Raw genomic sequence first — 27625 nt, forward strand, 5'->3', positions numbered from 1 at the left:
TATGTCCACAACATGAGTCTGTGGGGGGTAGGTAGGTAGGGGGGAGGGAGGGAGGAAGGGAGGTGGGGAGGGAGGAATAGGAAAAGGTAGCACCTACTAAGAAGGGGGGAGGGTGAGGGGAGATGGGACAGAACTTTTCATTGAATTAACTTATTTTTGGTTTGTTTGGTGTTTTGTCCATGTTTTTTTCTACTGTTTTTCGATTCTTTATCTATGTACTTTTTGAATATAATTTGATCTGAACCCCTCCCAGGAAAGAAAAGACTATAAAAAGTTGGTCCCCCAAAAAAAATCCACAGGTTCATGCAGGCTAATTACAACAATATTACAATGTGTTTGATTAGTTGCTTTTAGATTGCTTCAAACTTCAACATTTAAGATCATTTTAAAAGTCTTACAAGAGTATAGCAGTACTTACAAGTTCTATATAGCAGCAGTTATATAGCATAACTGATTTTTAGAAAGGATAGAATTGGCCAAATAATTGTCCTCTCAACTCATCTGCTAAATGACATCTCAGTTGATCCCTGAGATTTCCTTTCAGCATACTTCCATTAGCAAAATCCTAATGAACAGACAGCAGCACTGTGGAAGTAACAGAGCCTTCTTATAGATAGAGATTTCTATGGATTTCATGTTTTTTTTTTCATTTGCTTAAGAGTAAGCTCAAATAAACAGGGCAGAATCCGCAATCTTACGTCAGTGCTAGAATCCTAGGATTCTCAAGGAATTTGATTTGAAAACCTCTAAAATGACTGGAACATAAATGTCCAAACATGTTATTTGTTTAATGTTGTGTGTGTTATTCATTACATTCAAAAATATTAATGCATTTAATCATGCAACAGTAATATTACATACATGTTGCAGGCATTTCAAAATCATAATTCTTTATAAAAATATATTATTAGAATTATGGTGATGATGATGAATAGGGTAGTATAGCCTAGTGGTAGTACAATGTTGTGTAATCAGTAGTAGTGGTAGATAGTATTACTACCATTGATAATAATCAGAATAACAAATAGTGCGTGAAAATATATGTGATTTAAAATAAAAAAGACATGTAGAGATTTGCTAAACGTACGAGGCTAATTTGAAGAAAAAATACATGTTGTTCATCCGCAGCTAGTGAGGAAATGTTGAACTTCCTGTATGATGATGTGTTTATGTTAATCACATAGCTAAGGAAAAACTAAATGATTCGCGGGAAAAAGTAAAAAATGGCGACAAGCATAGTTTGAACTTCAGCGCCTGTACACATATTTGCAAGAAGAGACAACTCCTCGCTAATGGAACGTTACTCAACAGCAGCAACATTATTTCGAGTTTTATCGAACCTGGATTGGAAGTTTATCAAGGCGGTAAGAAGTCTGGATACATTTGATAAATGTTTTGCATCTCCTACTTTTTATGTCGCAAACTATTGTTATATGTAACGTGCTCAATCTCATCTTTCGGTTATTCATTATAGATTACATTTAGTTAGCAAACTAAAATAGATGTTCCTAATGCAAATGCGATACTCTATACCCAGGGACAAGCAACAGATACGTTTCATTGCATTGGTTTGACAGTTGCAGCACAGTTTAGCAGGCTAACTTCACTAGCAGCTACTTTACTAGTTACCAAGCTAGCTGTATTCAATATTGCTACTATAACTAGCTACATTTGATAGTTAGCATGTTAGACTAGCCAGCAAAGTTTTGTGAGAAGACATCCAGTTGAGGAAATGCAAAAGTGTCTGATCAGAATTGCAGAAGAAAATACTTTTAACAGTTTGAGCTGGCGATATGCCCATTTTATTGATGTAAATTAACTTAGCCAATCAACTGGTCTATTATCAGTTTGATATAAGTTACATTCGAGAGTTGCTATCGTTTGATAGCCTACTAACTACTACAAGTTTGTAAGCCATGCTACTTTTTAATGCTGTGCACGATTGTTTGGCTCGAGCAAGTGCTGCAATCTGCGACTGCGTTGAGAAGTCAAATTCAAATGTGTAGGCTGGCTGTAGTTAGCTGATGAGTCAAACCAGTAGGCTGTACTGTGATCTACACGCAGTAGAATATTGAGATTGAGTCATCAGACATCAGCCTCAGAACAGGGGAGGGGTGTTAAAATAAATATGTTGAAGGGCTGGATTTCATGATAGCATGGGCATATGTCTAAAATATGTTTTTGTAGGCTGTTTAAATCTCAGGAAATATATTGTATGACACCTTAACAACAGGTTCTGTCTATGCATGTAATAATAAATACATTTGATCAACAACCCAAACATTCCACAACAATGTTCAACCACCACCAAACATCCATAATGTTGTGATCAGGAGGACATACAGTGTCTACCACAATGACAATGTAACCCCCTGATTCTCCCAGGAAGTGTGGTAGTGTGTGGACAGCCCAGCTGCAGCATGTTGGAGTCAGCCTACAGAGATGACTTCTGCAGTGTGGAGCCGAAGAAGGGGCTGGAGGCCAAGCGTTTACCCCAGAAGAGGGAGAGGGAGCAGAGTTTCACAGACCTGGAGAGCAGCCTGACCGTGGGCCAGTATGTCCTGTGTCGCTGGTCTGATGGCCTATACTACCTGGGGAAGATCCAGAGAGTAAGTGCCCAACACAACAGGAATGTTTTATCAGTCAAATACTGTAGTATACCGCCACACAATGGTTTGGACTCATTTTCTTTACATAGCAATACTTACTGCCCAAATACTGCTATTCACAAAATGTGATGGTTTCTCTGTAGTTTTCAGGGACCACAGCTGTTATTCGTGTTTTATGAAAATCTATTGTAATACACTATTATTGGAATAAAACTGTAATAAGCCTGCCGTACACGATTTGCCTCCTGCCTCATACTATCTGTTTTCACTTTTCCATTCCAGGTGAGTACCTCCAAGCAGAGCTGCTTTGTTACTTTTGAAGATAATTCAAAATTCTGGGTTCTCTGGAAAGACATCCAACATGGTGAGTGAAGAGGGACTGGAATATTGTTGTTGTCACAGTGTTAAACTAATTCACATGTTTTTTTTATTGAACTGTCAAACGTACTACACCCTACATCTACAATGAATTTATGTCTGCTGATAAAATGGATCTACACCAGACGGGTTCAACATATCAAAAGCTCTCTCTAAAAGCCATTAGTATTGTAATCCACTTTGAACAGCATTACACAACATCCTAACGGGAAATCATTAACATTTTGTACAGTAGCTCTCTGGAACAGTATGAAGCTGTTTTAGGCCTTTATTCAGGTCAGCGTATTCCATAACACTTTCAATTGGCTAGCCGACACTTGTACTATGCAGTAGGCTACATACTGGTATATTTAGATACTTCCCAAAAGGAGTTAGCTGCCCTTCAAACTCTTCAACTGTCTAAATGACACTTTTCATCGAAAAGGCCGATTTATGTCAGTAATGCCCTGCCGATAGCTTCTAATTTAATATCTTGCATGTTCGGTCTACATGTTGGTGTCATGTAGCTGAAGGATATTCATCATTGAATGTACCCTAATGCTATTCTTCTCTCCCAAAACATGCAGCTGGAGTTCCGGGGGAGGAACCCAAATGCTCGGTTTGTTCTGAAATGGTGCTGGTGTCCGACAATGAGATCCTGATATGTGGGAAATGTGGAATAGGTGAGTCACTGTAGAGTCTAATGTAGAGTCTGACACTTCACCATTAAAAGATAAGTGGTGAAGTTACCCTTTAAAGGAGGGTGTGGCTTTCTTGCCCTTATATAGCCTACAAGAGGATGTTGGTTCTTTATGGTTAAGTGGGAGGAGATCACATTGCTTATTGTATACAGGGCTCTATATGCTTCTATATTTACTTCCACAACTTTATGTTTAACTCTTTTAATTCTTTTAACACTGTAACTCTAAAAGCATAAACTGTATATTTGAACTGTGGTAAATGGACTGGAACAACATACAGAACTTAAGGTGGGCACAATGTGTACAACTTGATGAAAGTAGCCTAACTGCATCATGTTATCATCTAAAGTTCTGTTAAAGTGAAACTGAGCATTTTCAGTTGGACAAGGCAAGTGCACAGCAAGCCTCTGTGACTCATAACATCATTTACTGAACCCTGTGTACGTTAAACTAAGTACTTTCCATGGATGTCTGTCTTATAGGGACAGGTCCCATTTGCAGTCTACGGTTTGCAGGTCCTGTCTTCAGGCTGTAGTGTTTCGTTGGTTTGGTTTTTACTTGGGGCTTAATTAAAGTCATAGGGAGAATCTCAATTGCATACTCTTTGCATCCTCTCTCTTCACCTCCTTCTGAAAACCCATTGGAGGAGAAGGTCAGAGGGGAGGGACCTCTGGCTTTCTCATCCAATGGATTTTCAGAAGGAGGCGAGGAGAGGACGCGAGGAGTATGTAATTGAGATTCTCCCATTGATTGCTTTGGGAGTCCACTCCCTCTGGCTTCCCAACATTTGCTGATCAAATAATTAAAAGCTTCTAAAGTTGGTTGGGTGCCACATTCAGATAAACATAACACATTGATGTGGCTCAAAGTGCGGCCGGCAGTAGCACTGTTTCATTAATCCATTCATTTATTTTCATTGGGTTTGAGATGATCCAAGGCAAGCGATATGTTTTCATGGTCCTCTTGTTTTTGTTTTTTCCAGGTTACCACCAGCAGTGCCACCTGCCAGAGGTGGAGAGCTCAATGGATTTGTCACCATGGTTTTGCAGGAGGTGCATCTTTGCTTTAGCTGTGCGGGTGAGTATTATTGATAGAACAACCTGCTCAACGAAAACAAAAATGACTAATATAATATATGATATGACTGTTTATCTAGGGTCTTGTTCAGTCGTGAGAGAACGTATGTAAATGGAGTGAAATGGGGAGGCACTACCTGAACACGTCCAATAAGAAAACACATTTTTGTTTTCTATTACAAAACATTTCGCTACGATGTGTCCTACAGAACACTGTCACATTGCCTAACCATAACGGGGCTGTTTCTACTCTTCACAGAAAGGGGGAGCTCTCAAAAAGGGCCCTATAGCAAAAGCACTGCAGGCCATGAAGCAGGTGCTTACCTACAACCCAGAAGAGCTGGAGTGGGATTCTCAGCACCGCACAAATCCCCAACAGTGTTATTGCTACTGTGGAGGACCTGGAGAGTGAGTGTGCTGGCTAGACACACTGTAGCATAGCATTTACATATCCACTCTTTTAAAATCCATTAGCAGGTTTTGTGACTCAATGAAGGCACAGCAGCTCTATTTCATTCAGATAGATGCCTCGTAGCACTCTGTTGCTCATTCAATAACTACTACTTTTCACTAATGGCTGCTCTCCACCCAGGTGGTACTTGAAGATGCTGCAGTGTTTTCGGTGTGAACAGTGGTTCCATGAGGCCTGTATCCAATGCCTACAGGAGTCCATGATGTTTGGAGATAGGTGCGTAGCATTGTTATCAAACAGAAGAGGTTTTATTCCCTCGGTCAGGTAGGGCTGGGCGATATGGCCTAAAAATCATATCTAGATGTATACGATATACTGTATATTTCGATTTTTTTTTAAACGTTTTCTCTAAATAAGCTTTGTTGCACAATTAAAGGTCAATACGCTGCATGTACAATTATACCTAGGCTAAATATAAGCCTTCCACAACCATAAAACCCACTAATAATTATTTTATCAAAATAGTTTAATCTGCTTTTTTGCAATAATCACTGATCTGGCTTTCAAGTCTGTCTATGAAAATGCAATTATTGTTAAAGAAAATACCAGAACCAAATTGATATACAGTGCATTTGGAAAGTATTCAGACCCCTTCACTTTTTCCACATTTTATGTTACAGCCTTATTCTCAAATGTATTACATAGATGTTTTACCTCATCAATCTACACATAATACCCCATAATGACAAAGCGAAAACAGGTTTTTAGCACGTGTATAAAAAATAATAATACTGAAATGACTTATTTACATAAGTATTCAGACCCTTTGCTATGAGACTCGAAATGGAGCTCAGGTGCATCCTGTTTCCATTGATCATCCTTGAGATGTTTGTACAACTTGATTAGAGTCCACCTGTGGTCAATTCAGTTGATTGGACATGATTTGGAAAGGCACACACCTGTCTATATAAGGTCCCACAGTTGCATGTCAGAGCAAAAACCAAGCAATGAGGTTGAAGGAATTGTCCGCAGAGCTCCGAGACAGGATTGTGTCGAGGCACAGATCTGGGGAAGGGTACCAAAGAAATTCTGCAGCATTGAAGGTCCCTAAGAACACAGTGGCTTCAATCATTCTTACATGGAAGAAGTTTGGAACCACCAAGACTCTTCCTAGAGCTGGCCGCCCGGCCAAACTGAGCAATCAGGGAGAAGGGCCTTGTTCAGGGAAGTAACCAAGAACCCGATGGTCACTCTGACAGAAGTCCAGAGTTCCTCTGTGGAGATGGGATAACCTTCCAGAAGGACAACCATCTCTGCAGCACTCCACCAATCAGGCCTTTATGGTAGAGTGGCTAGATGGAAGCCACTCCTCAGTAAAAGGCACATGACAGCCTGCTTGGAGTTTTCCAAAAGGCACCTAAAGGACTCTCAGACCATGAGAAACAAGATTCTCTGGTCTGATGAAACCAAGATTGAACTCTTTGGCCTGAATAACAAACGTCACGTCTGGAGGAAACCAGGCACCGCTCATCACCTGGCCAATACCATCCCTACGGTGAAGCATGGTGGTGGCAGCATCATGCTGTGGGGATGTTTTTCAGAAGCAGGGACTGGGAGACAAGTCAGGATCGAGGGAAAGATGAACGGTGCAAAGGACAGAGAGATCCTTGATGAAAACCTGCTCCAGAGCGCTCAGGACCTCAGACTGGGGAGAAGGTTCACCTTCCAACAGGACAATGACCCTAAGCACACAGCTAAGACAACGCAGGAGTGGCTTCGGGACAAGTCTCTGAATGTCCTTGAGTGGCCCAGCCAGAGCCCGGACTTGAACCCGATCGAACAGCTCTGTAGAGACCTGAAAATAGCTGTGCAGCGACGCTCCCCATCCAACCTGACAGAGCTTGAGAGCATCTGCAGAGAAAATGGGAGAAACTCCCCAAATACAGGTGTGCCAAGCTTGTAGCATCATACCCAAGAAGACTTGAGGCTGTAATCGCTGCCAAACGTGCTTCAACAAAGTACTGAGTAAAGGGTCTGAAAACGTATGTAAATGTGATATTTCCGTTTTTCATTTTGAATAAATGTGCAAAAAAATTCTACAATCCTGTTTTTGCTTTGTCATTTGTGTAGATTGTTGAGATTTTTTTATTTAAAAAAATAAATAAATAGGGCTATAACGTAACAACATGTGGAAAAAGTGAAGGGGTCTGAATACTTTCCGAATGCACTATAATGCCCAGCTCTACGGTCAGGGTCAGGGTAAATAATTATTGTCTTGGAAGTCATAGACATGTCATGGAAGTTGAGGGTGTAGCCAGATGACCAAGGGATAATATTGATTTTGATTTCCCCTATAGGCATGTGACCTGTGCTTTCTCTTTCTCTGATCTCTCTTCCTTTCTCTTTCAGGTTTTACTTGTTCATCTGTTCCGTGTGTAATAAAGGAGTGGAGTACATTAAGCGCCTGGCCCTCCGATGGTAAATGGCTACTATTATTTTCCTACCTACCTCTGAGGCTCACTCAGGGGTACTTTAAGAATACAAAAGGCATTGGTGTCGTATAGTGCAGTAGGTGGAGGATGTATGCAATGATTGTGCTCTTGTGCGCATAACAATGTTCTAGGGATACATAAAGTCGTACAGTATTGCACTGTATTTGTGTTAATACACACAGTGGTGCTGTGAACGATTCAGGAAGCATAATAGCTCTGATTAAGAGGACTACATTTACCTCTCGCTAAACCCAATTTCTTATCTGCTAACCCGGTAGGGATGTATAATTGAGAATTCTATTTATGAACACAATGAAACACATTGTCATACTCACACCTTATTATCTGATATGCTGCAGGTGAGGGTAACCGGCTCCGCAATCAGCTCTAGATACATATGCGGGCACAAATACTTGGTTTTGCTGCTGCAATTCTGAGATTTTGCATGGCAATATTGTCCAATTTGTCGAAAGAATGCATTGACGAGGGAAAAAGTTTGACATATGGTTTGATTATGTAACGATTCACCGATACGTATCGGTCCCGATTCAAATATTTAAGCTGCGAGTGCAACGGTCCACGGGAGCCCAAACCGATCCTAATGAAGCAAGTAAGAAAACCGAATCAAACGTTGCGAATCGCCGGTTCACTCATGTTTTTTTTACTCATATACAGTGGGGAGAACAAGTATTTGATACACTGTATGATTTTTAAGTAATTAATTTGCATTTTATTGCATGACATAAGTATTTGATACATCAGAAAAGCAGAACTTAATATTTGGTACAGAAACCTTTGTTTGCAATTACAGAGATCATACGTTTCCTGTAGGTCTTGACCAGGTTTGCACACACTGCAGCAGGGATTTTGGCCCACTCCTCCATACAGACCTTCTCCAGATCCTTCAGGTTTCGGGGCTGTCGCTGGGCAATACAGACTTTCTGCTCCCTCCAAAGATTTTCTATTGGGTTCAGGTCTGGAGACTGGCTAGGCCACTCCAGGACCTTGAGATGCTTCTTCCGGAGCCACTCCTTAGTTGCCCTGGCTGTGTGTTTCGGGTCGTTGTCATGCTGGAAGACCCAGCCACGACCCATCTTCAATGCTCTTACTGAGGGAAGGAGGTTGTTGGCCAAGATCTCGCGATACATGGCCCCATCCATCCTCCCCTCATTACGGTGCAGTCGTCCTGTACCCTTTGCAGAAAAGCATCCCCAAAGAATGATGTTTCCACCTCCATGCTTCACGGTTGGGATGGTGTTCTTGGGGTTGTACTCATCCTTCTCCTTCCTCCAAACACGGCGAGTGGAGTTTAGACCAAAAAGCTATATTTTTGTCTCATCAGACCACATGACCTTCTCCCATTCCTCCTCTGGATCATCCAGATGGTCATTGGCAAACTTCAGACGGGCCTGGACATGCGCTGGCTTGAGCAGGGGGACCTTGCGTGCGCTGCAGGATTTTAATCCATGACGGCGTAGTCTGTTACTAATGGTTTTCTTTGAGAATGTGGTCCCAGCTCTCTTCAGGTCATTGACCAGGTCCTACTGTGTAGTTCTGGGCTGATCCCTCACCTTCCTCATGATCATTGATGCCCCACGAGGTGAGATCTTGCATGGAGCCCCAGACCGAGGGTGATTGACCGTCATCTTGAACTTCTTCCATTTTCTAATAATTGCGCCAACAGTTGTTGCCTTCTCACCAAGCTGCTTGCCTATTGTCCTGTAGCCCATCCCAGCCTTGTGCAGGTCTACAATTTTATCCCTGATGTCCTTACACATCTCTCTGGTCTTGGCCATTGTAGAGAGGTTGGAGTCTGTTTGATTGAGTGTGTGGACAGGTGTCTTTTTATACAGGTAACGAGTTCAAACAGGTGCAGTTAATACAGGTAATGAGTGGAGAACAGGAGGGCTTCTTAAAGAAAAACTAACAGGTCTGTGAGAGCCGGAATTCTTACTGGTTGGTAGGTGATCAAATACTTATGTCATGCAATAAAATGCAAATTAATTACTTAAAAATCATACAATGTGATTTTCTGGATTTTTGTTTTAGATTCCGTCTCTCACCGTTGAAGTGTACCTATGATAAAAATTACAGACCTCAACATGCTTTGTACGTAGGAAAACCTGCAAAATCGGCAGTGTATCAAATACTTGTTCTCCCCACTGTAAGTATTCCGAAAATACACTACATGGCCAAATTAGTGGATTCGGCTATTTCATCCACACCCGTTGCTGACAGGTGTATAAAATCGAGCACACAGCCATGCAATCGCCATAGACAAACATTGGCAGTAGAATGGCCTGTACTGAAGTGCTCAGTGACTTTCAACGTGGCACCGTCATAGGATGCCACCTTTCCAACAAGTCAGTTCGTCAAATGTGTGCCCTGCTAGAGTTGCCCCGGTCAACTGTAAGTGCTGTTATTGTAAAGTGGAAACGTCTAGGAGCAACAACTGCTCAGCCGCGAAGTGGTAGGCCACACAAGCTCACAGAACGGGACCGCCGAGTGCTGAATTCCATAATTCACACACACACACACACACACACACACAGACACAGGTCCACTCAGCTTAGAGAAATCAGCTCCGACAGATCCAGCTCAGCTCCTGAGTCCATCAGTATCAGATATTAATTTAGAATGGAAAATGAATGTGTTTATGCAACAATTGTTAGTTCATCGAATCAAACCGAATCGCATTGATTTGTTCCACTAATCAAATCAAATCACACCGAATTGTTTCAAACTAAAAGTATCATTCCTTTGTCGGAGACCATGTATCGAATCGTGCTTGTAAGGAGAGATTTACATCCCTAATATTATGCTGTAAATGTGTCCAGATTTGTTGAAATTACAAGCCCTGTTTTTGTACTGCAGTGATGGGCCAGTTTTATGCAATAATATTGCGATGATTTGACTGTTTTTATGTAGAAATAGTGCAGTGATTGGTCAAATGTGCAAGCCATTGCATAATATGCGGGGAATTGTTGATTTGCGGAATAAAATTGCAATCGCGGAATCCTGGAGGGACTGGATTTTGTTGAACACACATACCTTTTATCCCCTCTCATTTCATCACTATGTTGAGCTCACTGATTGTCCCTGGTTTCTTATCCAGGGTGGACGTGGTGCACTTGGCTCTTTACAACCTGGGAGTCCAGAATAAGAAGAAGTACTTTGAGCTGGAGGAAATCCTCAACTTTGTCAGCAACAACTGGGAGCATTTCCATTTGGGCAAGGTTAGAAACGCCACATTAAATCCTGTCTGAATTCTGAATAGGAATCCGGATAGGAAATTGATTAATGCCATCTCGTGAAAAATCTAAAATATTTTCCAAAGATGTCTCTTTTTTCAAGCCAATTGCATCAGACTGACATTTTGATATTCCCCACAGCTCTCCAATACTCCTCCAACAGAAAGAGGCCAATATCTCCTTGATGCTCTGAACAACTACAAGAGCAAGTAAGACATCTCTCTCTGTTGTATTTAGATAATTAATTATAAAACTGCTATTTAATTGGAAATCCCATCTAGAGTCTTGCGATGACAAAACTCCTCCTCCACAGATGTGCTACATGAACAACAACAGCATACATGTACTGCAAGCCTAAATACAGCATATACTGAATCTGCCAATGTATTTTTCATGTCCAGTTAACAATAATATAGTATAGCCCCCAACATTCAGTAAGTTGTTTACTTTTTGTTCTGGTCAAACAGTATTTGTTACAACAAACATGTTACTTGGCTGAAGGTTTATTTGTTGACATCACACCTCCTTCACCAGACCATGAACTTCTCACCCCCTCTGTTTTTCTCTAGGTTTCTTTGTGGGAAGGAGATCAAGAAGAGGAAATGCATCTTCCGCCTGAGGACCCGCGTTCCCCCCAACCCTCCCTCCAAACTCTTTCCCGAGAGGTCCCAAAACGATGGATGGAGAGGACGAAAGAAAGGCGCAGACAGGAACAGGTATTTCACGGCGTAGTGATATGCTGATATTTTGGTTTTCCGGGAAAAGCTGGATATGCATGTATTTCAGTGAGGTTTCTGTTAAATTTCTACAAGGCCTATATTGGCTCAGTCAGAAAGTGTTGATCGATGTTAAATTATGCTATAAGGCTGTGTCAAATTGTCACCCAATAATTATATTGTTTGATCAGAAAGTGAACGTTTTCTCTTTTAGCTCTCTCCCGGCAGAGAAAAGGAGGAAGAAAAGGTCAAAATGGCTGCTGGAGGACGCCATTCCCAATGTGAGTTCTCGGATTGTCACAAGATCCTCCCTCATTCTCAAAACATCTCACATCCAACCACCTTTCTGCTGTTTCGCCTACCCTGAACGATCCAAATACATTAGTGTCTAGTTTGAGAAACAGATGCCTCACAGGTCTTTAACTGGCAGCTTCATTAAATAGTACCCGCAAAACACCAGTCTCAACGTCAACAGTGAAGAGGCAACTCCGGGATCTCAGACTGGCCAATAAAAAGAAAAGATTAAGATGGGCAGTCTGAGATATGGCTTTTCTTTGCAACTCTGCCTAGAAGGTCAGCATCCCGGAGTCGCCTCTTCACTGTTGACGTTGAGACTGGTGTTTTGGTGCACCGGGGCCTCCCACTCCTCTTTCTATTCTGGTTAGAGCCAGTTTGTTCTGTTCTGTGAAGGGAGTAGTACACAGCGATGTACGAGATCTTCATTTTCTTGGCAATTTCTCGCATGGAATAGCCTTCATTTCTCAGAACAAGAATAGACTGACGAGTTTCAGATGAAAGTTCTTTGTTTCTGGCCATTTTGAGCCTGTAATCGAACCCACAATTGCTGATCCCCCAGATACTCAGCTAGTCTCAAGAAGGCCAGTTTTATTGCTTCTTTAATCAGCACAACTGTTTTCAGCTGTGCTAACATAATTGCAAAAGGGTTTTCTAATGATCAATTAGCCTTTTAAAAATTATAAACTTGGATTAGCAAACACAACGTGCCATTGGAACACAGGACTGATGGTTGCTGATAATGGGCCTCTGTACGCCTATGTAGATATTCCATAAAAAATCAGCCGTTTCCAGCTACAATAGCCATTAACAATGTCTACACTGTATTTCTGATCAATTTGATGTTATTTTAATGGACAAAAAAATTGGTTTTCTTTCAAAAACAAGGATATTTCTAAGTGACCCCAAACTTTTGAACAGTAGTGTTAATGTTTAGAACTTTTGTGAAACCGCAAAGTTGAAAAATATATGGCAAATAGAAATGGAAACTGGATCGTCTCAGTGATAGGGAGGGTAGCTGAAGGATGGGACTAAAAACAAACAAAAGATAACTATTGTAAAATACTGTCCATAAAATCTATATAGTATGTATAAGCTGGAAGTAGAAGCCTAAGTGTTGTTGTCCATTAGTTTATTCCAATTAGGGGAGGGATGGTACGGTTAGGGGAAAATGATAAAGGAAAATATGTACCAAAAATATATATATTTTATATATATATATATATATATATATATATATATATATATATATATATATATATATATATATACATTGATGGAAGCCACAATCTATCTGCAATATTAAAGCTGATCTACTCCTAAATAAATAAAAATGTATAAAAAAGTAAATCGTTTTGACTGTATTCACGGTATTGAAAAACCATCCCGTGAATTTTTCCAAATACCCCGGTATATGGTATACCGTCCAAGCCTGTTTGAAATAATTATGATTCAGTCAAATATTATATCTGTTTGGGCTTCTTGCGGTCAATTCGCAGTCGAAAAAAAGTATTATTAACTATGTTCCGGCCCCCAGATCATCCGCTTAAGAAAGAAGAAAATCAGCCCGCGGCTGAATCTAGTTGATCTCTGGCATGTAGCATATAAACAGTAGTGATGAAGACAAGGATGATGATGATGGAGACAATGATGTTGATGACTGTCTGTTCATGACACTGGCTGAGTACTATGATCCCAACGTGTGTGATTTGTTATGTAGAATGACCTGACCTCAGCCTGGAGCACCAACCATCACATGGCCAACATCTTTGACTTCACATTGGACGAGTTACAAAGCCTCAAAAGGTAAATAGTTTGGATACTAAGGGCCAGTTTCCCTGACACAGATTAAGACTAGTCCTGGATTAAGAAGCATGTTCAATTGAGTTTTTATCAATTTAAAGTTATTTTAAATCTAGGACTAGGTTTAATCTGTGTCTTGGAAACCAGCTCTAATGGTGTAATTTTGAAAACGTTTGTTTAGACATTGACCTACAGTACATGATGATGATGATGATGCTCATTTCCAATGAACCCTGTACTACTGCACACATTTGACATTGACTTCATTGCCTTCGATTGAATGCAATTATTTTCTAGGCCCTAACGATCTACTTCATTTACATGCATTTCTCTTTGAAAGACAATCTCTGGCAGTGTTTGTTTTGTCACCCCTCTGATGATTTTCATCAATGTGTCGAACGAAGAGATTTAATTACACTTTCCTGTAAAGGTTATCATCTCCCGAACAGCGCTGAATAATCAAAGAAAGACAAACACTTTGGGGACTGTTGAGAACCAAGCTTTCTTAGAGGAGAATCAAGAGATGGGGAATAGCTGGTGCAACGCCAAAAAGTGGACTAACACTGTCGGAATGGGAGGAGTGGAATAGGCTTGGTCATAACTCTGTAGCACCTGAACTGAGCTGGAGGATGTGCACAGCTCAAATATTCTGTGGGAGCTTTGAAGCATTACATTAACTTCCTTCCATTAGCTAGATATAGTACTTTCTCTCTCTCTCTCTCACACACACACACACACACACACACACACACACACCTTTAGCATGCAGGCTCTTTTATTATATGGGCTCAGAACAGTGACTTGCAAATTCAAGTCACAGAGTGAGGGTGAGCTGCCATGGTAATAAAGTACATTTTCCTTTGTGAGGTTAGGAATAGGACCATAAAGGCTAGGGCTATTCTGTCTGGTCCAGGGGCCACATAATCCTCTGATTAGCACTTGAATGTGTACGCCATATTTCCAGCGTTTGAACGGAGTTGATGTTGTTTACTCCTCAGTACCAGCTCAGGACAGACCTTCAGTCTGGACCTGGACTCCACAGACGCTGCCAGCACCTCTGGATCCGCCACCACCAGTGTCTCCTACGACTTCAGGTACAGTACGATAGTCACCAAGACTTTTTATTGTTAGAAAAGGTAACTCCCTCACACGCGGTTACCTCTGCAGATTGTTCATTGTGTTGGCCTTATTTTGCTCCACCGTGTGGAATGTGTTGCAAACCGATCGATAAGACCCCCGACTGGAACCGCTGCAACCCGGGCTGTCAGATGAGATTTTATCTCCTATGCTTTCCAAGCTCTTGAACATGGTCCTATGTGAGGAGTTGAGGAGAGCCAACCTTGTTTGACAGCACACAAGAAGAAGTATGGATTATTTAATGTGGTTGGCTCCTGTATTTGCTTAAACTTGGTTGGAACTAAGCAATGGAAGTGACTATACACTCACTATATCCACATTCACAAACCCCCGATGACAGCATTATTTGAACACTGTGAACACACCACCCCTCCTCATATCTGCGAACACCCCTGGGCTCCGTAACTGACTGGCTTTATTTTGCAACACTCAGTGCTGGCTCCTCTGACATTCAGAGTGTATTGACACTATGCTAGGTTTCTTTGCCTTTACTGTGTTTTGTTTCATGACTGAAAGTCCTACTGGTGGGCGTCCCGGGGGCGCTGCTGACATCTCCTGTGGCTCTATTTTCAGCTGGCGCTAAGGAGGCGCAAGTGTCAAGCGCATGTTTGCAATTTCGTCATGTAAAAACTGCCATTTTTCCAGTACTAACGCAAGGTTCGGTAATTTACCTGTCTAACATCAGCTCGCTTGCCCTGAGGTGGGAGGGGTGGTAATATTTAATTTCATGCAGCGCTAATGGAAAGTTTTAAGACCCACAAAAAGCAGGTCTTAATGGTAACGCAGTTGATAATAGCATGGATTTTGAGAGCGGAAGCACAATCTATCCAGCCATGACACACGGAGCCCATGGAAGGAGAGAAAACACCCATAGAAACATAAAACACAATTGGTTTCCCCCTATTTTGTTTAATTTTGTTTCAAAACCAAGCATAGCCTACCCTCCCCTTAATCATGGCTGGTTTAGCAGCATCAGATAGGTACATCTTTTTATTCTGGCCATTAGCCAAAAGAAGCCTATGGTTCAACAGCAATGCATTGTGTCTTTTTTATCCTGGCCTTGCAAAGTAGCCTATCCATAAAAGTAGCCATCCCCATTTCCAAAGAGCACCTCTCATCCGTTTACGAAAGACTCGCTCATCCAAACGTATTGAAATGATTCAGTCCTATAATGCAGTCTCAACGGTAGACCTAAGCCAAATTCTGCTTATTGAGAACATGCCTCACATACAATACAATTTACGCATACAAGTGCGATGCGTAAAGATATGTAGGCTAGGCTCATTGAAGCTAATTACAATGTTGACTGCCAACACTCCAAACATACTTTTGCTATTACTCATTACTGTAGCCTATGCTATTTAATAAATTGTAGTATCAATCCACAATGGACCTGGACGAGAATTTTCCCATGCCCCCAGCCGAATTGAAGTTGATGACAATAACCTACAGAGCTTGAGAGCATGTGCTCCTGAGTGGCGCAGTGCTAACTGTGCCACTAGAGATCCTGGTTCGAATCCAGGCTCTGTCGCAGCCGGCCGCGACCGGGAGACTCATGGGCGGCGCACAATTGGCCCAGCGTCGTCCAGGGTAGGGGAGGGAATGGCCGGAAGGGATGTAGCTCAGTTGATAGAGCATGGCGTTTGCAACGCCAGGGTTGTGGGTTCGATTCCCACGGGGGGCCAGTATATTTAAAAAATATATATGTATTCACTAACTGTAAGTCGCTCTGGATAAGAGCGTCTGCTAAATGACGTAAATGTAAATGTAAATGTTGAGACAAACGCATGCAGTATTAAGCCTATGGACTGCAAATATTGGCCAGTGAGTGGCCAAGCCCTTGTCACAACTACAGCTGTTTATTCATCAAAACCCAGCCCTTTCGCGCCACCGCCAGCTATTGTGTTCATAATTACGGCTGTGAAAATAGCTAAAACATTTCTGACACAGGACCTATAACGCTACTTCCAGTGCTTAGATTTACCATTGCGTTTGGTTTGTTCAAATAGAGCCCTGAGAGAGAGGACTTATTGTGATGATGATGTTTACACTGATGTTACTCTGCCCTGCCCGTTTCCTCTCTGGTACTCTGCCTACACACACACACACACACACACACACACACACACACACACACACACACACACACACACACACACACACACAGTACAATAAGTACATGTTCATCTACTGTCTGGTTTATGCTATAGAGTGGACAGTGTTGTCTCCAGTGACACCAATTTGATTATTTAAATGTTTGAGATTTCAACCCAGCATTTAGAATGTGAGGCTTATAATTGAGGCTAACTATGACATGTTCAGAGTGTAAAGAATTGGGGAAACTACCAGACACGGGGTGCATCATTTCACCTCACTATCACTTATTCCCCCTCTACCTCTGATATTTTATCCCTCTTCTTCTGTTTATTTTTTAGATGTGGCTTCTCCTCATTAACATTCTCTGCATGATACTCTAGAGAGGGCGTGTATGGGGAAATAAGAATGAATCTTAAGATAACTCATGAAATCTGTAAATCATTTTGACGTATTTGCCAAGGATGTTTTAGTTGCACAATTCTCAAGTAAAACATTTCTTTGTCTTATGTAAACAAAGTCGGAGCTGCTGGGCAGGTCTGTCTCACTGTCTATGCTATTGGATAGAGAGCAATCACCGTAGCTGTTCACCCCATGTTCGTGAGCAAATGGACATCGTCAAATCAAAACCCAAACTTCATTTACTCGTTGTGACGCATAGATGTTCCAAACTCCGATTTAGATGAGACTGACTTTATGACCAAATGTATCCTATTTACACTTTGTAGTCAATTTTGACACTATAATAATTCTTTCTGTCTCATATCGATTCCACATAAGCCATTTTCAAAGGGATTTGTTGCTTTTTAAAGGCAGTCGCTCTTTAAGTGTGGCATTGAGGAGGAAGTGTAAAAGCAACACACACAGTTATTGGGCATGAAAACGACAGATGGAGGGGAAAATCATGTAGCAGACCACAGCTACCCCTGGTGGCTGATCCAAGTCATGTTCATAATCGCAGTCTTCTTCTTAGGGATTGGGTTGGCGGATCGCATCCAACTTAAAGGTGCATACACCACCACTTACTGTACTAAAGTGTGAGGCCATAAAAAAAAATATGGGGGATTGGAAATGATGCAGACAATTACATTGATAGAAGATACAATCTATCTGCAATATTAAGCTGATCCTTCCCCCCGAGGAAAAAAAAAAAAAAAAAAAAAAAAAAAAAAGTGAGGCCAGTCACGGCCTACCTACATTACATTATCTTCATTATTGCACCACCAACTAACCCTACACCTATATACCACTATTTAATTAATCACCACCCCATTAACTCTTCTGCAGTAAAATCTCGCACACCCAGGCACCTCTCTGCAGCTGCCACTTACACTCATTAAAACCCACTACTTTGACCCTATCTGCTCCTGCACCATGCCAACGGCGTGGGAGGACAGGACATCACCCTTCAACACACCCTGTAACTCTTCTGAAGTGAAATCTCGTATACCCAAATACTTCTCTGCAGCTGCCACCACAACATCTATTCTCTGTGATTTACGTTCCATTTCTGTGGTACATTTGATAACCATTGCTATAAACGCTAAGAAGCCAACCTTTACTGAAGCACAACTCACTCGTTGGCCTATCCCTCTGTGCTGGTACAAATCTTCTACTACTCACTGGGATCCTCTCAGGATTCCTCACCCTTGACCCATCCTCCTCCACTTTCTTTACTGCCTCAGCATACGAAACTCTCTGCACTGCTCTGACTCTGGCCACTTCAACCTGCACCGGACACTTCCGATCCCCAGCAACATGAACACCCTTACAGTTGACACACACAACTTTATCAACCGAAACTACACAATTCTCTGTCCCATGCCCTCCTGCACACTTCCCACATTTTGGAATCTGCCTCCTACACACTGCTGCAACATGACCAGAAACGTTGCACCTGAAACAGCACAGTGGATTCTGCACAAAAGCTCGAACAGGTTAACTGATATATCCTAATATAACTTTGTAAGGTAAAGACAGACTCAAAACTCAAAAGGACTGACAATGACTCCTGTTTCACCATGCTCCCCACCATGTCTGCGTCGCACCAAACGGCGGGCGTCACAAACACCAGGAATTTTCAACTTCAATTGCTCCACCTCCACACTTAACGCTACCCAAAAAAAAAAAAACCGTTCAATGTTGCCCTGTTCCTAAGAGTAAAGCAAGAAACAGGTCTTGACCCAAGTTGCGTGGCAAGGAGCGCCTGCTCCCTCTGGTCAGAAGAAATACAACCAAATATCACAAGTCCACTACATGTTACCTTCACTGATTCAACTGCCTCCAACTCCTTTCTCACCCACCCTGAAACCACAAATGGATCCGCCAAAAGGCAAGGGTCCACTTTCTCCAAAAATGTCACTCCTATTGGTCCAGACTATTCTTTTATCATGTCTGACGCCATTCTTCCTCAACACACATCTTCCCACCACACTCGGCTCTTCTCCTTCTTCCTCGTTGTCCATAATCACATCTATCCGTTCACCACGCTCATGCCGCACGTTCATCCGCTGCATTGCTTACAGAGCATGCACTGATGGCTTTTCTCAAAAACCCAACTTCTGTTCCTTAGCCCATTTTACAAGTCTGGCTATCTCTGACCTTTCCGTGCTTCCTTCACCTTGCTTTGTAATCGCAGTAGGTGTCCAATGTCCAGTTGAACAAAAGTGTTTGACTCCACAAAGGTATGACTGGTGGCACAACAAAGCAGTAAATTCAGGAAACTGTCGTTACTTTTGTTTCAATAGGTTGCTGATGTCAGGGTCATGATGTTCATTAGGCATCAAATGGAATAAAACAGACTGAAAGAGGGAGGGACTAACTGGACTTGTCCAATAAGACAGGGTTTCCCAAACTCGGTCCTGGGGCCCGCCCTGGATGCACGTTTTTCCCATAGCACTACACAGCTGATTCAAATAATCAACAAACAAAAAAACATGCACCCAGTGGGGGCCCCAGGACCGAGTTTGGGAAACCCTGCAATAAGAAACTCTAATTTTGCAAAACATTATACCACGTTTGGTCACTTATTTGCGCATTGTACATCTGTAGATCCTCTACAGATGGTCATACTATCTGTTGAATAGCAACTGCTTGCTAAGGTTACTGTTAGGTTTAGAGTAAGGGTTAAGTTTCGGGTTAAGATAAGCGTTAGGGTTAGTTGAAATGTTACTGATAGTCTGTAGAGCAGGGTTTCCCAACTCTCCTCGGTTTCCCCCCGACGTTTCAGAGTTTTTGTTTTAACCCTAAACTGGCACACCTGATTTCAATTAGTCAACTAATCATCAAGCCTTTGACTAATTTAATCAGGTGTGCCAGTTTAGGGTTAAAACAAAAATGTGAAACGTCTGGGGGGAGGCGAGGGTTGGGAAACCCTGCTGTAGAGCGTCTACAGATGGATTATCCAAATCAAGTGTTCCCAAACGTTTTTTGCTGCATGCCCTAATGAACCCCTGTTATTCTAACTTGTTGCAGGAAGAATGTTGGCAGTCGTAAGAGGAAGCTGCCCACCTCTAACTACACGGTGCTGGCCACTAAAAAGGAGGTGGTGGAGAGCGAGCTGAGCCCCATGGAGCTGAGCCTACCAGGAGAGGAGGCCGCCTCCGCGATGCTGGACAACGCGATCGACAGCCACACCTTCGACAGCATCAGCGAGGATGACTCCTCCCTCTCCCACCTCAAGTCGTCCATCACCAGCTACTTTGGGGCGGCAGGGCGGCTAACCTGCGGAGAGAAGTACCAGGTGCTGGCCCGCCGGGTCACGCCGGAGGGGAAGGTGCAGTATCTGGTGGAGTGGGAGGGCACCACGCCCTACTGACCCAGACGGCCAGACTGGCTGGCTGCTGCAGTAAGCAGGAAGAGGAAGGGGGAGTAATAGACAAGATCGGCCTAGCAAGGCCTACCTAGTTGTACTCATTTAATTTTTCATGTTACTTTCTCTTGCTCTACAGTACTATCTCTATTTCAGTATATAATATTACAAGTTAAAAATGGTCGTAAGTTTCTCTTCCCCCATAGCTAAACTGTTTAAAAAAAAAAAAAAAAAAAAAAAAAACCTTTTCATTTGTAATTCAACCGGAAAACATTTCAAGTATTGAACAGAAACGTAAAGATTGAGTACGTAATTTTTTGGGGTATATTGAACCAATTTGGTAGCGTCCTCTTGAGCATCTTGAATAGTAACACAGCCTAAAAAACTGTGTGCCGGATGCTAGTTTGAGTAGAAGGTTTGTGATGGTAAAGATTACGAAAGAGTTGGCTGAGAGTTCCAAGAAAGAACAATACCACTGATTCTAAAGGATGGGAGCAAAACTGTTGAAAGAGCACTACTAAAATGGGCTATGTGTCCCTAAATTCTAAACATTTTGCCTTGGCTTATGCCGTGTTCTTATGCTATCTGAGTGACTCAAACATACAAAATCAATGGGGTCCCCATTAAATGTTTTATTCTACCTGACTGTCTAGTTTTTATTTAGGTGGTTGTTGGATCTCAAAGATGATCTTATAAATATAGCTCCATTATCTTTTCTATATACTTTATATCTGTTTTTAGTCGTTTAAGTTTACACTGAAAACGTTTTACCAGCCCCCCTCCCCCCATATACACTACCGGTCAAAGGTTTTAGAACACCTACTCATTCAAGGGTTTTTACTATTTTCTACAATGTAGAATAATAGTGAAGACATCAAAACTATGAAATAACACACATGTAATCATGTAGTAACCAAGAAAGTGTTAAACAAATCAAAATATATTTTATATTTGAGATTCTTCAAATAGCCACCCTTTGCCTTGATGACAGTTTTGCACACTCTTGGCATTCTCTCAACCAGCTTCACCTGGAATGCTTTTCCAACAGTCTTGAAGGAGTTCCCACATATGCTGAGCACTTGTTGGCTGCTTTTTCTTCACTCTGCGGTCCGACTCATCCCAAACCATCTCAATTTGGTTGAGGTCGGGGGATTGTGGAGGACAGGTCATCTGATGCAGCACTCCATCACTCTCCTTCTTGGTAAAATAGCCCTTACACAGCCTGGAGGTGTGTTGGGTCATTGTTGAAAAATACATGATAGTCCCACTAAGCCCAAACCAGATGGGATGGCATATTGCTGCAGAATAATGTGATAGCCATGCTGGTTAAGTGTGCCTTGAACTCTAAATAAATCACAGACACTGTCACCAGCAAAGCACCCCCACACCATAACACCTCCTCGTCCATGCTTTACGGTGGGAGATCATCCGTTCACCCACACCGCGTCTCACAAAGACACGGCGGTTGGAACCAAAAATCTCCAATTTGGACTCCAGACCAAAGGACACATTTCCACCGGTCTAATGTCCATTGCTCGTGTTTCTTGGCCCAAGCAATTCTCTTCTTATTATTGGTGTCCTTTAGTAGTGGTTTCTTTGCAGCAATTCGACCATGAAGGCCTGATTCACGCAGTCTCCTCTGAACAGTTGATGTTGAGATGTGTCTGTTACTTGAACTCTGTGAAGCATTTATTTGGGCTGCAATTTCTGAGGCTGGTAACTCTAATGAACTTATCCTCTACAGCAGAGGTAACTCTGGGTCTTCCATTCATGTGGCGGCCCTCATGAGAGCAAGTTTCATCATAGCGCTTGATGGTTTTTGCGACTGCACTTAAAGAAACTTTCAAAGTTCTTGAAATGTTCCGTATAGACTGACCTTAATGTCTTAAATTAATGATGGACTGCTGTTTCTCTTTGCTTATTTGAGCTGTTCTTGCCATAATATGGACTTGGTCTTTTACCAAATAGGGCTATCTTCTTCCCCCTCCCTCCACCACCACCACCTTGTCACAACACAACTGATTGGCTCAAATGCATTAAATTCCACAAATTAACTTTTAAGAAGGCACACATGTTAATTGAAATGCATTCCAGTTGACTACCTCATGAAGCTGGTTGAGAGAATGCCAAGAGTGTGCAAAGCTGTCATCAAGGCAAAGGGTGGCTATTTGAAGAATCTCAAATATAACATATTTTGATTTGTTTAACACTTTTTTGGTTACTACATGATTCCATATGTGTTATTTCATAGTTTTGATGTCTTCACTATTATTCTACAAAAATAAAGAAAAACCCTTGAATGAGTAGGTGTTCTAAAACGTTTGACCAGTAGTGTATGTGTGTGTATATTATATACACACACAATGCATTCGGAAAGTATTCAGACCCCTTGACTTTTTCCACATTTTGTGACGTTACAGCCTTATTCTTTCCTCATCAATCTATACACAGCACCCCATAATGAAGAAGTGAAAACAGGTTTTTAGAAATGTTTGCACTTGGCAAAAAACTGAAATACCTTATTTACATAAGTATTCGGACCCTTTGCTATGAGACTCGAAATTGAGCTCAGGTGCATCCTGTTTCCATTGATCATCCTTGAGATGTTTCTACAACTTGATTGGAGTCCACCTGTGGTAAATTCAATTGATTGGACATGATTTGGAAAGGCATACACCTATCTATATAAGGTCCCACAGTTGAAAGTGCATGTCAGAGTAAAAACCAAGCCATGAGGTCGAAGGAATTGTCCGTAGAGCTCCGCGACAGGATAGTGTCGAGGCACAGATCTCGGGAAGGGTATAAAAAAATGTCTGCAGCATTGAAGGTCTCCAAGAACACAGTGGCCTCCATCATTCTTAAATGAGAGAAGTTTGGAACCACCAAGACTCTTTCTAGAGCTGGCCGCCCGGCCAAACTGAGCAATTGGGGGAGAATGGCCTTGGTCAAGAAGATGACCAAGGACCCGATGGTCACTCTGACAGAGCTCCAGAGTTCCTCTGTGGAGATGAGAGAACCTTCCAGAAGGACAACCATCTCTGCAGCACTCCACCGATCAGGCCTTTATGGTAGAGTGGCCAGACGGAAACCACTCCTTAGTAAAAGGCACATGACAGCCTGCTTGGAGTTTGCCAAAGGGCACCTGAAGACTCTCAAACCATGGAAAAACAAGATTCTCTGGTCTGATTAAACCAATATTGAACTCTTTGGCCTCAATGCAAAGCCTCACGTCTGGAGGAAACCTGGCACCATCCCTACGGTGAAGCATGGTAGTTGCAGCATCATGCTGTGGGGATGTTATTCAGCGGCAGGGACTGGGAGACTAGACAGGATCGAGGGAAAGATGAATGGAGCAAAGTACAGAGATCAAACTATGATAAATGTACTATATTACGTATTGGATCACAAAAAAAATACAATTTGTAGTTTACCTATATGTAGTTTACCAATAAAATGGTCTGATGGTGATGTGGATATATTCTGAATACATATCCCAAATGAAATAAATGATCTCACTCCAATACATTTTAATAGAAAGTTAGCAAAAATAGATAAGATCTTGCTACCATGGAAAGGTAAATACCTGTCTATTTGTGGAAATATCACCCTGATTAACTCTTTAGTATTATCCCAGTGTACCTATTTGCCTGGCACCATCCCTACGGTGAAGCATGGTGATGTCAGCATCATTCTGTGGGGATGTTTTTCAGCGGTAGGGACTGTGAGACTCGTCAGGATCGATGGAAAGATTAACTGAGCAAAGTACAGAGATCCTTGATGAAAACCTGCTCCAGAGCGCTCAGGACCTCAGACTGGGGCGAAGGTTCATCTTCCAACAGTACAACAACCCTAAGTACACAACCAAGACAACGCAGGAGTGGCTTCGGGACAAGTCTCTGAATGTCCTTGAGTGGCCCAGCCAGAGACCCCGGACTTGAACCCGATCAAACATCTCTGGAGAGACCTGACAACAGCTGTGCAGCAACGCTCCCCATCCAACCTGACAGAGCTCGAGAGGATCTGCAGAGAAGAATGGGAGAAACTCCCCAAATACAGTTGTGCCAAGCTTGTAGCGTCATACACAAGAAGACTTGAGGCTGTAATCCCTGCCAAAGGTGCTTCAACAAAGTACTGAGTAAAGGGTTTGAATACTTATGTAAATGTGATATTTCTGTTTTTTTTATTTTTAATAAATGTGCAAACATTTGTATATACTTTTTTTTGCTTTGCCATTTGTGTAGATTTATGAGATTCTTTTATTTTGATGAGGAAAATGTAATCCATTTTAGAACAAAATGTGGAAAACGTCAAGGGGTATGAATACTTTCCGAATGCACTGTATAATTTAATATTTTTTGGAGTGGTGGCAACAATTTAGCAGCGGCTGCCCGCTTCTGCTAAATGAATATAGGGGAAACACTGGCAAACACGGCAAGCACCTCCTTATATAATGTATAGTCCTGGTTTTCCTTCGGTTCTTTATGCTGACATAGGTAGTTTGGCTAAGTAGATGCAAAACTTGTATTTTCCAAAAATGCAATGTAGAGGATGGAGAGCTTAACATAGTACTTTTAGACACTGTAAGATCTTTTTTTACATTTTAAAATCTAGAAAGTTACAATGAGAATATTCCTTTAATCATGGACTTGAAGGGGTAGTCTTGGTTTATATTCTTACAATATCCAAAGATTTCTTTACATATTCCTACCATCCATCGATATTTCTGTGTTACCTCAAGGCGGATAGATATATTTTGTGCCAGACTGTTGATCTCTTTTTCACGGACAGTGAATGCTGGGTCGTGTTCCTTAGGGCACTCAGTGGAAAAACGAAAATGAGTGTTTAGGCCTACTAATTTGACAAGCCCAGGTAGTCCCTCCGTTTCATTTTGTTTCCTTCTTTTTCTGCCTAATGAACATGATACAGAAAATAAATATGATTAGATTTCAATAAATCAGTACATTATGAAAGATAAATTACGCTTTCCTATTAACATTTCTATGCGCATAACCCCCTTTGCTTCATTGCACTATTGACACATCTTAAACTATGCAAGTATTGTTTTTTCAATTCATGTTACTAAATAACCAAATATTATTTACAAATAGTTTTAATTGATTATTACGGAAATGTGTGATCAGAAGTCACATGCTATATGCATTATATTATTAATAAGAAAAGTTTGAAGCTAATTGTAATATTTTTCCCGTTTGACATTTTGCAACCATTTATGCACTTACTTTTCTTTAAATTACAGTATGACTGTATTCACTCTAAAGCAAACTGTTTATTTGAGTAGATTCATAATATCTATCCTATGGAGTCTCCATTTAATATATTTTTGGGATGATTCTTGAATAGTGACATGTCAACGGTAAACTGTGTTCAGTGTTTTACATGAATAGTTGTTTTACCATGTAACATGCACAGAACTGTGTATATAGAGAACTTACTGTATACATTTCCCCTTTTTCCTATGCTTGTTAGAAATGACATCTCTCAGCGGGCATTGTGCATCCTTATTTGTCATTCGTGAGTCTTTATTTGGTATTTTGAATTGTAATTAAAAGCATTTTTGAGATGTGTGTATTTGCTCCTTGGATAGATGTCATATGAGGTAACCCCATGATAACTGCAAAGTGCCCAAGAAACCGATTCACACATGAAAACAAATGTAAAATGGTACATGATCTAAAAACCATACCCACATCTGTTCACAAAAGGCTTTAGCATTACTAAAACCAAGCCTGGTGGTTTTCCAGAGCAGCATGTGTGAAGTGTTACAGGTGAGGACTCCAGGTCTTTTACTGTAATAATTTTTCAACCTCTAGCTTTGCTCTCTAAACATCGAACATCAGGGGCACTAGAGGGCAGCATAATAGCATGAAACAGACAGATTAGGTCTGTTGTGAATGATTGAAAGTCATAATGACAATCAAATGAGATGTTTGAAGACGTCTACTTCAAGGCTAAATACACCTATGTCCCATATTGCTGTTTATTTCACCCAGGTCCATGCCAGACAGTTAATTCTTTAATATAATTACCCTCAGTATTAACTTCATTTTAGTATGATAACAGTAAAACTCGGTAGCTAAGTTACTGTGCATGATGGACTTGAGTCACCTAACCATTCTGTACCAAAGCAGTGATGAGCCCAGAAGAACAAGCCCACAGTCCTACTGCGAAAGGTGGAGGGTTATTGAAGGATCCCCTTGATTTGATAAGTCTTGATGCCCTCTGTGTCATATGTGCAAGTAAATGCATTGATTGTTTGCCCTTTATCAGAGCTCGCATGAGTCACATCTGTACCATCAGGGATGCTGACATGTTTTTTTTTATGTGCACACATTTTTCATCCATTCCAATACATTTACATTTACATCATTTAGCAGATGCTCTAATCCAGAGCGATTTACAAATTGGAATGTCTTGTGAATGAAGAGACTGATGAACAGCGCAGCGTGTGTAATTGACAAAGAAGGGAACAGGGCTTACCAAAAATCGACTTTTTCCTACAGGTTCATGCAGTTCAAACAGATTCTGAGGTTTCTAAAACACCTAGATTTGCCAAGCAACTCTCAATAAAGGGACTTGCTTAAACGTACAGATAGGCTATTGTTAGTAATAGTATTTTAGTTTGTACACGTTTTGCAGATATTAAGAGCTTATCAATTAACTGGATATCCTGCGGCCAGCCTTTCACTGAGCCTGCCATATGGAAGCCCAACTTCTGCATAGTTACCGACTGTCAGCTACTTCTATTGGACAAACAAGAGGTATTTAACCCCTTTCCAAATAATGAATAATATATGGTGTGAGTATTGAAGAGATTGTAAATCAAGGAAAATCATTTAGGCCTGTATTTGTGG

The 27625-nt window shown here is 41.5% G+C and overlaps 1 protein-coding gene across 1 annotated transcript; it reads left to right on the forward strand.

The window, feature by feature from the left end:
* The first annotated feature begins 1237 nt into the window (after positions 1–1237).
* Positions 1238–20970, forward strand: LOC311144225 (PHD finger protein 19-like). Its single transcript, XM_084180231.1, has 15 exons — positions 1238–1364; positions 2386–2609; positions 2892–2973; positions 3554–3649; positions 4650–4744; positions 5003–5151; positions 5336–5431; positions 7565–7633; positions 10763–10883; positions 11040–11107; positions 11468–11614; positions 11829–11895; positions 13629–13714; positions 14710–14805; positions 20417–20970. Exons 2-15 carry the CDS (start codon positions 2421–2423, stop codon positions 20757–20759), a joined length of 1704 nt encoding a protein of 567 aa, XP_084036357.1. The 5' UTR covers positions 1238–1364; positions 2386–2420; the 3' UTR covers positions 20760–20970.
* Positions 20971–27625: the final 6655 nt, after the last annotated feature.

This window comes from Coregonus lavaretus (genome assembly GCF_964263955.1).
Source record: "Coregonus lavaretus genome assembly, chromosome: 17".
In the NCBI taxonomy this organism is placed as follows: Eukaryota; Metazoa; Chordata; class Actinopteri; order Salmoniformes; family Salmonidae; genus Coregonus; species Coregonus lavaretus.